The sequence below is a fragment of the Chiloscyllium punctatum genome, chromosome 8, assembly GCF_047496795.1.
Source record: "Chiloscyllium punctatum isolate Juve2018m chromosome 8, sChiPun1.3, whole genome shotgun sequence".
Lineage (NCBI taxonomy): Eukaryota > Metazoa > Chordata > Chondrichthyes > Orectolobiformes > Hemiscylliidae > Chiloscyllium > Chiloscyllium punctatum.
Genome location: NC_092746.1, coordinates 30,268,130 through 30,281,600, shown reverse-complemented (window position 1 = coordinate 30,281,600; position 13,471 = coordinate 30,268,130). Strand labels below are relative to the sequence as shown.

The 13,471-nt window shown below is 41.9% G+C and overlaps 1 protein-coding gene across 1 annotated transcript in view; it reads left to right on the top strand.

Annotated features, from left to right (window-relative positions):
• Positions 1-13,471, top strand: part of LOC140480447 (dynein axonemal heavy chain 11-like) — a 445,469-nt gene that overhangs the window by 215,557 nt on the left and 216,441 nt on the right. Inside the window, exons 45-46 of the mRNA XM_072575322.1 lie at positions 2,131-2,304; positions 6,931-7,135. Coding sequence (XP_072431423.1) covers positions 2,131-2,304; positions 6,931-7,135 — 379 coding nt within the window. The remainder of the gene's footprint in view (positions 1-2,130; positions 2,305-6,930; positions 7,136-13,471) is intronic.

Genomic DNA, 13,471 nt, shown 5'->3' with positions numbered 1-13,471 from the left:
CTCAATACAGCTGTAATGCTATCCCTTATTGAAAACACCACTTCCCCTCCTCTCTTGCCTCCCTTTCTATCCTTCCTGTAGTATTTATATCTTGGAACATTAAGCTGCCAGTCCTGCCCATCTCTGAGCCATGTTTCTGTAATTGCTGTGGTATCCCAGACCCATGTTCCTAACCATGCCCTGAGTTCATTTGCCTTCCCTGTTAGGCCTCTTGCATTGAAATAAATGCAGTTTAAAAGTATCAATCCTACCTTGGTTTCTGATTTGTCCCTGCCAACCCTGACTGTTTGACTCACTTATTTTCTCAACTGAGGTAAAAACAATGACTGCAGATGCTGGAAAGCAAATACTGGATTAGTGGTGCTGGAAGAGCACAGCAGTTCAGGCAGCATCCAACGAGCAGCGAAATCGACGTTTCGGGCAAAAGCCCTTCATCAACTGTACCAGTCTCAGATTGATCTCTTTCCTCACTATCTCCCTGGGTCCCACCCCGCCCCTTCAATTTAGGTGCAATCCGTCCTTCTTATCCAGGTCACTTCTACCCCAAAAGAGATTCCAATGATCCAAAAATGTGAATCCTTCTCCCATACACCAGCTCCTCAGCCATGCATTCATCTGCTCTATCCTCCTATTCCTGCCCTCACTAGCTCATAGCACTGGAAGTTATCTAGATATTACTACCCTTGAGGACTCCTTTTTAAATTCCTGCCTAACTTTCTATATTCTCCCTTCAGAATCTCATCCTTTTCTCTTCCTATGTCGTTGGTTCCAATGTATACAATGACCTCCTGCTGGTCCCTCTTCCCTTTGAGAACATTCTCTAAGACATTCTTGATCCTGGTCCCAAGGAGGCAACGCACCATTCTGATTTTTCATTGCTGGCCTCAGAAATGTCTGTCTGTACCTCTGACTAGAGAATACACGAACACAAATCAATCACTTGGAACCTGACGTATCCCTCATTACATTAGAGCCTGTCTTGATGCCAGAAACTTGGCTGCTCATGCTACATTTCTTTGAGAATACATCACTCCCTACATTTTCCAAAGCAGCATACTTGAAATGGGGATAGCCGCAGAAGACTCCTGCCTACCTCTCTTACCTTTCCTGGAGGTAGCCCATCTATGTGTGACTGTATCTGCGGTTTTTCTCTCTTCCTATAACTGCCATCTATCACACTCCTTTGCTCTTGTACATTCCTCATTGCCTTTAACTGTCTCTCCAACTGATCATTCAATCTGACAAGATTCGCTACCAAAGGCATTTATTGCAGATATAATCCTCAGTAACCCGTAAACTCTCGCTAAACTCCCACATCCGACAAGAAGAGCACATCACTCTTCTAAAGGCCATTTTTGCTTCTTCCAGTCTACAGACCCAAAAAATAGTACCGTCTTATTCCTCTACAAAACACTTCTCCAGGCTAACGTAACACTTATGACTTAAGAGATATATCTCAATAAAACATATAATCTAGAAAGAATCCACTCTACTCCCTATTGTAGGGAGGCTATACTTAAAACTATTCACTTATCTGTTACTGTGATGTGACCTCTCCCAAACAGGTTCCTCCAAGATCTCACTCTCTCTCACTCTCTCTCACACTCTCTCTCTCACTCTCTCACTCTCACTCTCACTCTCACTCTCTCTCTCACTCTCACTCTCACTCTCTCTCTCACTCTCACTCTCTCACTCTCTCTCTCTCTCACTCTCTCTCTCACTCTCTCTCTCGTAAGAAGGTCTCCTCCAAATAGAGTAGTTCAGATTTGGAATACAGCTCCTCCCTATTATTGTGGTAGGATCAAAATTCTAATTAGTGATGGGAAGTAAATTGGATAAATACTTGAAGAGAAACAAATGGGGGAAAATAGTGGGTTACAGGGAGGCAGATGGTAGGACTGGCTGGTTTTGCTTTGGAAAGATCTGATGCAAACTTGATGCATTTAAGCTACCTCTCTGTTAGATTTTCCTGCATCAGATAATCCTTATTTGACTCCAATTCTAGAATTCTAAATGAGTCTTGCACAATGATATGGCTAGTATTTAGAAGTGTCTAGTTTTATCTGTCGCAATTGAGTTGGAAATTAGATTGTGTACAATGGTAACCATCATTGTTGATTTCTTTTTTAGCTGGTAGACTATCGTGTTGAATTCAGTCATTGGTGGTGCAAAGAAATGAAGGCTGTTAAACTTCCATCCCAGGGAACTGTCTTTGATTATTACCTAGATCCTGAAACAAAAAAGTTTATTCCTTGGTCTGAAAAGATACCAACATTTGAAATGGAAGTGGATAATCCTGTACAAGTGAGTAAATGCCTTCTTATTCAAAGGGTATTGCGAATACTAGAAGTCTTAAAATAGAAAATAATGGATTTCACAACTAGCCCATCAGCAGCTGGAGATAGAAAAGACAGAAAAGCATTTCAGATGTAAAACATTTTGAATCCTACTTGTACATTTGCCTCTGTTGCTGAAGATGGTCATCTCTTGAGCATGTGGAGTCTTCTGTTATGTGCACTCAAGTGGCTCTGCAGCCTGATCGCAAACATCCATGGCTTTCTGTAGTGTGGGGGAATGTGAATCATCTGATTTTATTGGGTTTGCCTCTCCTTCCTTGTAGATGATAGATTCAAAATGAATGATGAAATGATTAATATTAAACATCTATAAAATGTACAAATATGTATAAACCTTGACTTACTGCCGACTTCACCTCCAAACCCTTGCAAGTAGTGGGCACAGATTGAAAAATTGGTGATTGGCCTTGTGGTCAATTTGAAAGGAACGCAGTTTCTTACTGGTCAATTAGGAGGCAAAGCTGTGGGTCTGCTATGGACAAGAGCAGCCTCATTTCAATGTTGAAATCCCCCCTATTAACAATCCTGAATTATTTCTTCAAGACACAGATTTCAAAGTTTGCCCATACTTTAATGGGCCTCTTAAAATGTTTCATGCCAACAAGCTATTTAACAATAAATTTACTTCTCTCATCGTGCAGGTTTAATCAGCATATTAGTTAGTTTCTTTTTTCTTTGCCAGTACTTTGCTTCATTATTCTTTTACTATTGCTGGTTTTAACAATACATTGTACAAAGAATTGAAGAAGGATTTATGAAGGGCCAGAGATCCAAATTTCATTTTGTATTCAGGCCACACTTGTCACAATCTTGGGGCCTGTGATTGCCATGGTTATGTCAGATGTATTCAACTTTAGCTAGGCAAAATTTGGAATATTTTGGTTTTTATTTGGAATGTTGTGTACAATTCTGATCACCACACTGCCAGAAGGATGTGGAGACTTTGAAGAGAGAACAGAAAATGTTTACCAGCATGTTGCCTGGTTTGGAGGGTATTAACTATGAAAAGAGATTGGACAAGCTTGGTTTGTTTTCACTTGAATGTCAAGTGAGGGGTGACCTAATTGAAGTTTACAAAATTATAAGAAGCATGCATTGTTGGAGTCTTTTTCCCAGGGTAGAAATGTCAGTTACTGGCTGAGATAGGTTTAGGGTAAAAGGGGGTAAATTTAGAGATGTGAGGTTTAGAGTTAAGAGATGTGAGAGGCAATTTTTTTTACACAGGTGATATGTGCCTGGAATGCTGTGTCAGAGGAGATGGGGGCATATAAAATAGCAACATTTAAGAGACATATTGACAGACATAAAAAGAGAAATGACAAATACAGGGAAAAATGGGATACGGACCACATAGATGCAGAAGGCTTTAAGTTTAGAAAGGCATCATGTGTCAGTACAGTCTAGTGGGCCAAAGGGCCTGTTCCTGTGTCGGACTGACCTTTTGGTTTTTTGTTCCATGTCTGCAGTACACGCATACATCAAGTAAATGACAGGGGCTTCCGACATCAACATGAGAGGAAAGTCAGGTTCACTGCAAGGTGTTATGTATGATACCTGTAGCATAAGTGTTTTATTGCTATTATGCCAACAGCTAAAGTGCATTATCAGTGATGTTAGATGATGGGTATCACCGAAGTGAAGAAAGTTCAAATGGAGTCCTGTTGAGCTAAGTCATTAACGTTCATGTAAAATAGTTAATAAAGGTTCATTAGGTTGCACTAGTATGATGTCAAGTCTCCATCTGTCAAAAGCATCTGGATTACAGTCTTGATATTTATGCATGGTGCAGTAGATGGAATCCTTTACCAGAGATTCTAACCAACACTGTTAATGGTGAGAAAGTGAAAAGCCACTGACACAGCAAAACTGATTTGAAAATAATGCACACAGCAATAATCAGCAAAATTAGTCATTACTGCAGTCCCATGACAGGTGACTAGCACGATGGAGAGCATCTTAACTCTGTACAAGCCCCCAGCATGTCCGCAAGGACTCTTACCAATTTCTATAGATGTGTCATAGAAAGCATTGTATCTGGATGCATCACAGTATGGTATGGAAACTGCTCTTCCCAAGACCACAAGAAATTGCAGAGAGTTGTGAACACAGCCCAGACCATCACACAAACCTGCCTTCCATCCACTGACTCCATCTATACTTCCCAATGCCTCAGGAAAGCAACCATCATAGTCAAAGGCCCCTTCCACCCTGCTTTTACATTCCTGCACCCTCTCCTATTGGGCAGAAGATATGAAGGTTTGAGTACGCGTATGAATCAATTCAAGGTTAGCTTCTTCCCCACTGTTATTAAATTTTTGAAGGGATCTCTCAAACGTTAATTCTGATCTTTCTCAGAACCTTCTCTGCGGCTGTAAATTTGTATTCTGCACTTTGTTCTACTACTTGGTGCACTTTGTGTGGTATGAACTGCCTTTAGAGTGTGGAAAGTAGCACTTTTCACTATATCTCGGTACATGTGACAACAATAAATCAAATCAAATCAATTCTTGGTGCTCTGGCTTGCCGTTTGTATGTTAAATGAGTGATTCTGTAAAAATTGTGTAGACTGCCACAGAAGGCATCTGTCGATGAGAACTTGAAGGGACATTGTTCTTTATCAAATTGGTGCAAATAGTGCTTTTAACAATTTCCATCCGATGAAGAAATCAAAGTATTAATAATTTTCGTTGTTCCCTTCAGAACGTACTGATTTTATTGTCTTACATTTGGGATTGCTTCAGCACCCAAGATCTACCAACACAATGACTGGCATCATAGAGTGCCTTGGCACAGCCATGTGCTACATAGATAGTATTCTCATTCATGGCTCCCACACAGAGGAGCATGATACTTTGGCGCAAACAAACTGTTACCATTACAGGCTCTTGCTCTGTCACTCAGCCAGAAGCCTGAGATCTCCAAGTTTGCCATCAGCTTTCTGCACCACATTGGCAAGGGCTCTGGGATCTAGAATGATCACCCCTCCCCACCCCCCCACCCCCAAAATAAAAATGGCCATCAATACTTTTCCACCAGCTTGCACAGTCAATATACTCCAATACTTTAGGACATGGTTAACCAGATGGGTGCGTTCCTATCCAACTTAGTCCATGTGAATGAAATATTTACAGTGATTCCTGAAAGAAGATCAATATACAACAACATTGTGAACATCAAGGGTCTTCTTTGGAACACTGTAGCCATTATGCACTCGTGATCGTTTAAGTGGTATCACAAAGAATATTACAATGCATGCTGCATTTAAGAAAGCAAATCACGATTCTCAGCAAGGGAATTATATGTAATGCTTTGCTCTCCATGAAGGTTTGTTTCTCATTACAACACAGTCAATTTTTAATGGTGCTGATCAGATTTGTGATAACCACACTCTGCTTGATACTGTAAAGTCTCAAGCTTTTCTCTAGAAGGTGTGGCAAAAAAAACAATGAATGTCGCCTTTTATTTTATATATATCTGACATGGAGAACTGAAAATTGCATTAAAATTCATAACCTTTTTGCTGTTATTGTTTGGGGCCAAAGTATCATGCTCCTCTGTGTGGGAGCCATGAATGAGAATACTATCTATGTAGCACATGGCTGTGTCAAGGCACTCTATGATGCCAGTCATTGTGTTGGTAATATGTCCATATTATGCAGTTAACAAAGTAAATTATTATTGAGGCTTAATGTTTCATAGTTATTAAAACTTGGAAACTATTAATAATAAGGTCATTTATGTTATGGCAGCTTAAGTCTATTTGTGTTGATGTGTGATGTGGTATATGTATGGGATTAAGGCAGATGTCACTTTATTGTCAAAGAAAGTGCATTGCTTTGTTTTATCAAAATGAAGAAGTTTGACAGCCCACAGATATAAACTCAGATTTTCAGGATCAAGAGGCTGATCAGCAGTAATTATGAACATTGTGCACTGTTAGTAATGAAGTTGTGTGCCATTAAACAAATTCTAATATTTTCATGAATTTTTGCAGCCCAGTTAATGACATAAAAGGGAAGTTCAAAAACGTTCACCGATTTTTATAATTAATAGACAACTTTGGGACTTTCAGCAGTTCACATTTTGAAGAAGTGCAGAATTATTGATAGTAATTTATGAATTTTAGCACTGAACTGCAAATGTGTCAACTTCAGGAATTGTCAATTTCAGAGTGATGTTGGCCAATTCTGAAACTTTTGGCATGATTGCAGTGACAAAATCTGGGCTATTGTGCAAATGAGCTGACCTTGTATTATTCAAAATTAGTCAAGATTAAGACCAGATTGGAATGTGCAGAAAGCCAACAGTTCTGTCACCATTCTAAGGTGCATCATTGGTTGCAGCATCTTCTGCAGCGCAGGTGTGAAACTCTTTACAAAGTGGCACCGTGCAAGCAACTTTTACAAGAACTGCTCATCTAACAACTCTCCACTGAAGTTGTGCCACCCCTTTGGAATATTTAACTGTGTTCTTAAACTGAGTAAAGCGTGACTTGGTCTGGAATCATTGAATTTCTGTACAAATCTTTGTATTTATAGCTCTCATTTTAATAGTGACTCTTTGTTCATTGTAGGCAGTCCTTGTCCCTACAGCTGAGACCACCCAGCTACAATTCTTTGTAGATTTGTTGCTGGACAAAGGGAAGCCAGTTATGCTTGTGGGAAATGCAGGAGTTGGCAAAACTATCCTAGTGCAAGACAGACTTGCTAATCTATCTGATGACTATATGGTGTCCAAAGTGCCTTTCAACTACTATACCTCTTCAGTGATGTTACAGCGTAAGTAATTAGTTTTTCAGGAACTGTTTTGCAATTCACAAGGTCGAATTCACAGAGGTGGTCGCACCACCAGTTGGAAGCAAGCATACAAATTGGGGAATGTGCCTGTCATACCGTACAAAATAAACTGTCACGTATTCCCAGATATCCCACCCATTAACCAGCTTTCTGTTCTAGATATCAGTCAGGGAGATGGGTCCTTGGAAGAATGCAGTCAGAGCCAAACCCTGTGGTACCACGGATGGCCCAGCTGTACAGATGCAGAGGAAGAAGAGTGCAACAGGGTACTGATAGAGGGTTCTTTCGTTACTGTAATGCCCAAGCACCTCCGCAGCTGTTCATTTGTACTCTCCAGGATAGTATGTTCCTTCCCTTGTGTTAGGGTCAACAATGTTATGAAACCACTGCAGGATATCCTTTTGAGGGAGAGCAAACAGCCAGAGGTCATAGTCCAGACTGGTACTAGTGCCAAAAGTGCAAAGAGACGTGGTTCTGCACTTGGAATTTAGGGAGCTCAATAGAGAACTAAGAAGCAGGACCTCTAATGCAGTAATCTCCAGGTTATTCTCAGTGCCATATGGAAGTGAGAACTGAAATAGGACGATAAGGTAAATGAATGCACAGCTTGGAAATTTGTCGCATGGAGGGACTGACTCTGATGGAGCTGGCACCTATCTACATAGCCATGTTGCATTTGAATGGAACTGGGGCTGAGTTCCTTGAAGACTGTTTTGCTGTTGGGTGAGTCAAACTGACCTAGTAAACATGTAGGAATCTGGAGAGAATAGTGGTAAGTAATAGCAGGGTATACGAAACGTTGAGTCGAAAAGTGTGGCACTGGAAAAGCAAGACTGGTCAGTCAACATCAGAGGAGCAGGAGAGTCGACGATTCGGGCATGAGCCCTTCATCAGGAATGTGAAGGGGGAAGGGGGCTGAGAGATAAATAAGAGAGTGGGAGTGGGGAAAGAAGGTAGGTGGGGGGACAATAGGTAGATGCAGGTGGGTGATGGTGATAAGTCGTGAAGAGGGGAGAGTGGGTAGGTGAAAAGGAAGATGGACAGTTCAAGAGGGCAGTGCAGAGTTGGAGGGTTGGAACTAGGATGAGATAGGGGAAGGGGAGGTTTGGAAACTGATGAAGTCAATGTTGATGCCATGTGCTTGAAGGTTCCTGAGATGGAAGATGAAGCGTTCTTCCCCATGTGTCGGGTGGCTAGGATTTGGCAGTGGAGGAGGCCCAGGACTTGCATGCCCTTGTGGGAGTGGGAGGGGGTATTGAAGTGGTCGGCCATAGGGTGGAGGAGTCGTTTGGTGTATGTTCCCAGAGATGTTCCCTGAAATACTCTGCGAGTTGACATCCTGTCTCCCTGAAGTGCAAGAGACCACATCAAGAGCAATGAACACTATAGATGAGGTGGGTGGATAATCTGGTCACCACATTACCAAAAGGATGTGGACGCTTTGGAGAAGGTTTGAGGATGTTGCCTGGTATGGAAGGTGCTTGCTATGAAGAGAGGTTGAGTAGGTTAGATTTGTTTTCATTCGAAAAACTGAGATTGAGAGGGGACCTGATTGAGGTCTACAAAATCATGAAGGCTATAGACAGGGTAGATAGACATAAAGTTTTTCCCAGGATTCAGTAATGAGAGATCATGCTTTCAAGGTGAGAGGTGAAAAGTTTAAGGGGAATACACGTGGCAAGTACTTTAAACAGAGGGTAGGAGGTGCCTGGAACGCTTTGTCAGCAGAGGTAGTAGAGGCAGACATGGTAGATTCATTTAAGGTGTGTCTGGACAGATGCATGAATAAGTGAGGAGCAGAGGGGAACAAATGCTTAAGAATTGGGCAACAGGTTTAGACAGTAGATTTGGATTGGCGCACACTTGGAGGGCCGAAAGGCCTGTTCCTGGGCTGTAAATTTTCTTTGTTCTATGCATGGGAAATTCTCCACCAGATATGAAAAGATCCTTTGGGGCCTTGGATGGAGGTGAAGAGGGAAGGGTGCAGATTTTACATCACCTCTGCAGCAAGGGAAGGTGCTGGGTGTGGAGGGTGGTTTGGTTGGGTGCATGGACCTAACAAAGGAGTCAGGAAGGAAATGGTCTCTGCAGAATGGTGATAGGGATGGGGAGGGTAATATATCTTTGGTGGGGTCTGGTTGTAGGTGGCGGAAATTGCAGAGGATAATGCGCTGTATCCATATATCGTTGGAGTGGAAGGTGAGAACCAGGGGAATTCTATCCTTGTTGTGGTTGGAGAGATGGTGTTCAAGGATGAAGGTGCAGGAAGTGGAGGAGATACATTGGAGGGCATTGTTGATCATGTGGGTGGAGAAATTGTGGTCCTTGAAATAGGAGGCCATCTCTGATGTCCTGGAGTGGAATTGCTCCTCCTGGGTGCAGATATGGTGGAGGAGTTGGGAGTAAGGGATTGCAATTTTGCAGGAAAGGGGGTGGGAGGAGATTATGTCAAGGTACTATGGGAGTCGGTGGGTTTAAAGTAGATGTCCGGATATAGAGATGGAGAGGTCTAGAAAGGAGATGATCCATGTGATCTTTAGGTCAGGGTGGAAAGAGTTTGGAGTAAGGGTGAAGTTGATGAATTGTTCAACCTCCTCGTGGGAGTTCGAGGTGGTGCCGATACAGTCATCAGTGTATGAAATGCTGTACAAGGAACACAGCATTAAAATAGACATTAGTCAGTTAATAGGTATAGTCAGAGTGATGGTGAAAGTAATTATATTTAAATTAGTGTTACACAGCATGTATGTGACTATTCAGAGAATAAGGTTGGAGAGTTACAGGCACAGACTGCAACGTGGAGTTATGATATGGCAATAATGGATTCCCGGCTCAAGGACATGCAGGTGTGAGTTAAATGTTCCTGGTTGTGGTGATGAGAAAAGATACAAAAGAGTATAAAGGAGGTGGGATGACCTTTGTTTGGTGAAGGGGACTGTTGCAGTGCTGAAGAAAGGGGATGTTTCTGAGGTTCAAGAACAGAATCAATTTGGCCACAGCGAAGGAGTAAGAATGGTTCAGTTGCATTGCATGGATTAATCTATAGACCACCAACTAATGGGAAGGATATAGAGGAAGAAATCTGCAAGGACATATCAGCGAGGGGTAACCATCATAGAGTTGTTATAATGAGGGACTTTAATTCCCCATATGTAGACTACAAATGTGCTGGTATAATGGGCAGTGAGGAAGAGGCATGTGTTCAGAATCTCCAACAGAAGTAAGTGTCAAGCCCAACAAGAAAGGCAGCACTGCTAGACACTGTTCTAAGGATTAAGATGTGGGCTCAGTCGATCAAATGATAGTGGGGGAATATCTGTGGCACAGTGATCAATATATCAGAAGGTTTAGGGTAATAATGAAAAATAACACTGGTCTATCCAGACGTTTTTTTTAATTCATTCATGGAATGAGGATATCCCTGTCTAGGCCAACATTTATTGCCCTTTCCTAATTGCCCAGTGGGCAGTTAAGAGTCAACCACATTGCTGTGGGTTTGGAGTCACATGTAGTCCAGACCAGGTAAGGATGGCAATTCCCTTCCCTCATGGGCATTAGTGAGCCGGATGGGTTTTTCCAACAGTCGATAATGGATTCATGGTCGTCGTTCGACTCTTAATTCCGGATTTTTATTGAATTCATATTCCACCATCTGCCATGGCAGGATTCCAACCTGGTTCCCCAGAACATGACCTGGGTCTCTGGATTAACAGTCCAGCGAGCAAACCACTGGGCCATTGCCTCCCCAGATTAGGAATATTCAGCTGGTAGAGAGAAGTCCTTGAATGAGACAGTGGACAGAGCTAGGCTGGATGGACTGGAAGCAAAGGTTTATGGGATAAACAGTAGCCTAACAGTGGGATTCAGGTACAGTTAAGTTATATTCCTTCAAAAATGAAAGACAGGATAGAAAATGTGTTGCTGGAAAAGCGCAGCAGGTCAGGCAGCATCCAAGGAGCAGGAGAATCGACATTTCGGGCATGAGCCCTTCTTCAGGAATGATTCCTGAAGAAGGGCTCATGCCTGAAACGTTGATTCTCCTGCTCCTTGGATGCTGCCTGACCTGCTGCACTTTTCCAGTAACACATTTTCAACTCTGATCTCCAGCATCTGCAGTCCTCACTTTCTCCTGAAAGACAGGACAAACAAACTCAGAACTCCCTGGAGACAGGGAGATAGAAATTTATGACAAGAGTGAGATAGCAAAGAAGTTTGAGCATCAAGCTGAATGTAGAAGCTTTAGAAGTAAGGTGAGAAAGCAAATAGAAACAAATACTGAGTATAAAAAAAGCTCCGCTAATATGAATGAAAATCCTGAAGTCTTAAACACACACATAAATAATGAAAGGGTGGTAAAAGGAAGAGTAGGTTTAATTTACACATGAAGACAAGAGCCATGGCTGATATACTAAATAAGAACTTCAATCACAAGGAAGATTTAAAGTTGATAAGATAGAGGTACTGGATAAGCTATTTAAGATGCATCAAAGAATATTGAAAAAAGTGAGAGTGGAAGTTGCAGAGACATTGACAATGATGTTTCAGTCTTCCCCAGATTCAGAGGGTCATATTGGAGGACTTGAGAATTACAAAAATTGTACCCTTCTTTAAAAATGGTTGTAAAGATAGGCCCAGCCAATACAGGCTAGTCATTGGTGAAGAGACTTCCAGAAACAATTATTTGTCATAAAGTACTCAAATAGAAAAATACAGGTTAATCTGGTTAAGGGAAAAGTGTGTCTAACAAACTTGTTTTTTTTTAAGTTGATAAGGGGTGGCTGTTCTTGAGGTATATATGACCTTTGATACACGTTTGATACAGTGCTAGCTAACCCACTTCTGAGGAAGGTTATAAGTCATGGAGTAAAAGTATCAGTCGACAGATGGATGCAAAATTGGCTAAGGGGTAGTAAACAGAGGAAGATAAGATTACATTACAGTTAATGTTTTTTTTTAGGCTGGATGAAGATTTATAGTGGAGTTCTCAAAGATCAGGATTGGAACCCTTGCTTTTCCTTAAGGATATGGTATGCAAGAGACAATTTCAAAAGTAGTACTTGACAAAACTAGGGAGAATAGTGAACTGTGAGGAAGGCAGCTTTGAAAGAGCATTGACAAGTTGGTGGACAGGGTGGATAGGTGACAGGTGAAAGGTGATTGTGATTGTTGGAGGTCAGTCACCTCAGCTCCAGGATATCACTACAGAAGTTCCTCAGGGTAATGTCCTAACCACCTTCATCAATGACGTACCCTTCTTCATGAGGTCAAAAGAGAGGATGTTGGCTGATAAGTGCATGATGTTCAGCACCAATCGCAACTCCTTGAACACTGATGTATTCCATGTCCAAAAGCACTAAGATATGGATAATATTCAGTTTTGAGTGACAAATAGCTTTCATATCACAAAAGTGCGAGGCAAACTACATCTCTCATAACAGAGAATCTAATGAGTACTATGCCCACAGGATCAAAAAAAGACAAGGAATCCTGCCGTGAATAACTCCCCTCCTGACTCCTCAAAGCCTTTCTGCCATCCACAAGGAACAAGTCAGTAGTGTGATGGAATTCTCTTCATTTGTGTGTGAGTGCAGCTCTGACAACATTCAAGAATCTTGACACCATACAGGACAATACAGTCCACTGGGCTCCCTCCACCATAACACTCATTAGCAGCAGTGTGTATCATCTCCAAGGTGCATTGCAGAAATCCACCGAAGCTCCTTTAGAGAGCACTTTCCAAATCCATGACTGCCATCTAGAATGAGAAGGACAGCAGCTAGCGGTGGTGGTATTCCTGTGTAAGTTTTTCTACAAACCACTCAGCATCCACATTTGGAAATAAATAGCTGCTTTTTCAGTGTCACCAGGTCAAATTCCTGGTGCGCTATCTCTAACATGATTGTGGGTGTACTACACCAAATGAATTGCAGCAGCTCACCACTACCATCTTAAGGGCAATTATGGATGGGGAGTGAATATTCATCAAGGGTTGGAGGATTTGAGCTGTACGGAGAGGTTGAATAGACTGGGACTGTTTTCCCTGGAGCATCAGAGGCTGAGAGGTGACCTTATAGATGTTTATAAAATCATGAGGGGCATGGATAGGATAAATAGACAAAGTCTCTTGTCTGGGGTGGGGGAGTCCAGAACTAGAGACCATAGGTTTAGGGTGAGAAGGGAAAGATATACAAGAGACCTAAGGGGCAACTTTTTCACGCAGAGGGTGGTACGTTTATGGAATGAGCTGCCAGAGGAAGTGGTGGAGAGTACTACAATTGCAACATTTAAGAAGTATTTGGATGGGTATATGAATAGGAA